Source organism: Apaloderma vittatum, unplaced genomic scaffold, assembly GCF_000703405.1.
Source record: "Apaloderma vittatum isolate BGI_N311 unplaced genomic scaffold, ASM70340v1 scaffold34808, whole genome shotgun sequence".
NCBI classification, from domain to species: domain Eukaryota; kingdom Metazoa; phylum Chordata; class Aves; order Trogoniformes; family Trogonidae; genus Apaloderma; species Apaloderma vittatum.
In genome coordinates, this window is record NW_009729666.1 from 1 (window position 1) to 1,401 (window position 1,401).

At 56.2% G+C, this 1,401-nt stretch overlaps 1 protein-coding gene across 1 annotated transcript; it reads right to left on the bottom strand.

The window, feature by feature from the left end:
• Positions 1–712: 712 nt before the first annotated feature.
• Positions 713–1,396, bottom strand: PARS2 (prolyl-tRNA synthetase 2, mitochondrial (putative); the record flags this gene model as incomplete). The annotated part of the gene is made up of 1 exon (XM_009874529.1): positions 713–1,396. A coding segment is annotated over one exon (684 nt), but the record flags the coding sequence as incomplete, so codon positions are not given.
• Positions 1,397–1,401: the final 5 nt, after the last annotated feature.

A 1,401-nucleotide genomic window follows, 5' to 3' on the forward strand; every position in this document is an offset into this window, starting at 1 on the left:
ACATTTCCTGTTTCCCTGTTAATTTATTAATTTTTTTTGGCCAAAGATTTTTCGACCGAAATCAGACCGTCACCAGCCAAGCCCGGCAGACCCAGGCATCTCGCTCCCCGGGACGGACCCGCAGGACTGGAGCCCGATGCCCAACGCTCCTTCACCTGAGCTCCTGCAGGTTCGGGTGCTCTGGCGTTTGCAAGGTGAACAGAGCTCTAGATTCCACCATTCTGTGTTAATTTAAGGTTAACTTTCACCTTCATGGAGCCTGGGCATCTCCAAAGACAAGACACAGGCGGAGGAAAGGTGCCTGCCTTCCTCTCCTTACTTTAAAATCCCTCATTTGAAGAACCTGGCTCCTGAAAAGGGCGAGGTGAAGTCTCCCGTCCTCCCTCCTGCAGCCTCAGCTGTGGTGTGACCTTGGCAGAGACCGTGTCTGCCATAGCTGGGCAGCGAGGGGCTGAGGATGGTGCTCCCATGGCTGCATGAGCCGGTAAAAGCAGCTCATGGGGGCTTGGAGCCAGAGGGAGAAACAGCCCTGGTGGGAAAGTGGGCTGACCCCAGCTCACCCCCAGCACGGGTTGTAAGATGTCGTGGCCGACTCTGATGTGAGCTGGGCCTTGGCATTGCTCACCCAGAGCCATGGAAACGAACTGAGGCCAGTTCAGATGAACTTAGTGCAGCAAAGATGAGAGATTCAGAAATGGAGATTTTAAGGGACTCACACTTTACTCAGCAACTCAATGACACCTTCCTTAGTGAGGAACAAAACCTCACCCGCGTTCTGATCCCAGACCTCGAAGACCGGAGGGTCCTCACAAACCCTCTTCCCAGCTACGACCACGTAGGGATAACCCAATTTGTTGGCATCCTTCAGCCTTTTGCCGATGGTCATCTGCGTCCTGTCATCCAGCACCGAGTCGCCTGCGAGGTGGGGCAGTGCTTCAGCGAGGTCGTCGTACACCCGCTCCAGCAGCGTGGCTCCATCCTCCTCCTCCTCCCTGCTGCCTCTCTTGGGGGGAATGAGGCAGAGCTGGTAGGGCGCGATGAGGCTCGGCCAGCGGATGCTGTCCTCTGTAGAGAGCACCTCAATGGAGGCCGCCAGGATGCGAGTGATGCCCAGGCCGTAGCAACCCATTTCTGCCAGCTGGGGTTTGTTCTCGGGGGAGTAGAAGGCAGCGTTGAAGACGGAGGAGTACTTGGTACCCAGGTAAAACGTGTGCCCCACTTCGATGCCTTTGGTCTGGGTGAGTTTTTCCCCACACGTGGGGCAAGACGTTTGCTCCCTGTTTAATGTTTCTACGTTGGCTGCAAAATGCCCATGAGGGCACAGCACCAGCCTGTCCTCACCAATGTCTGCTGGGAGCTGGAACTCGTGGGACACAGTGCCACCAATGCTGCCTGTGGCTG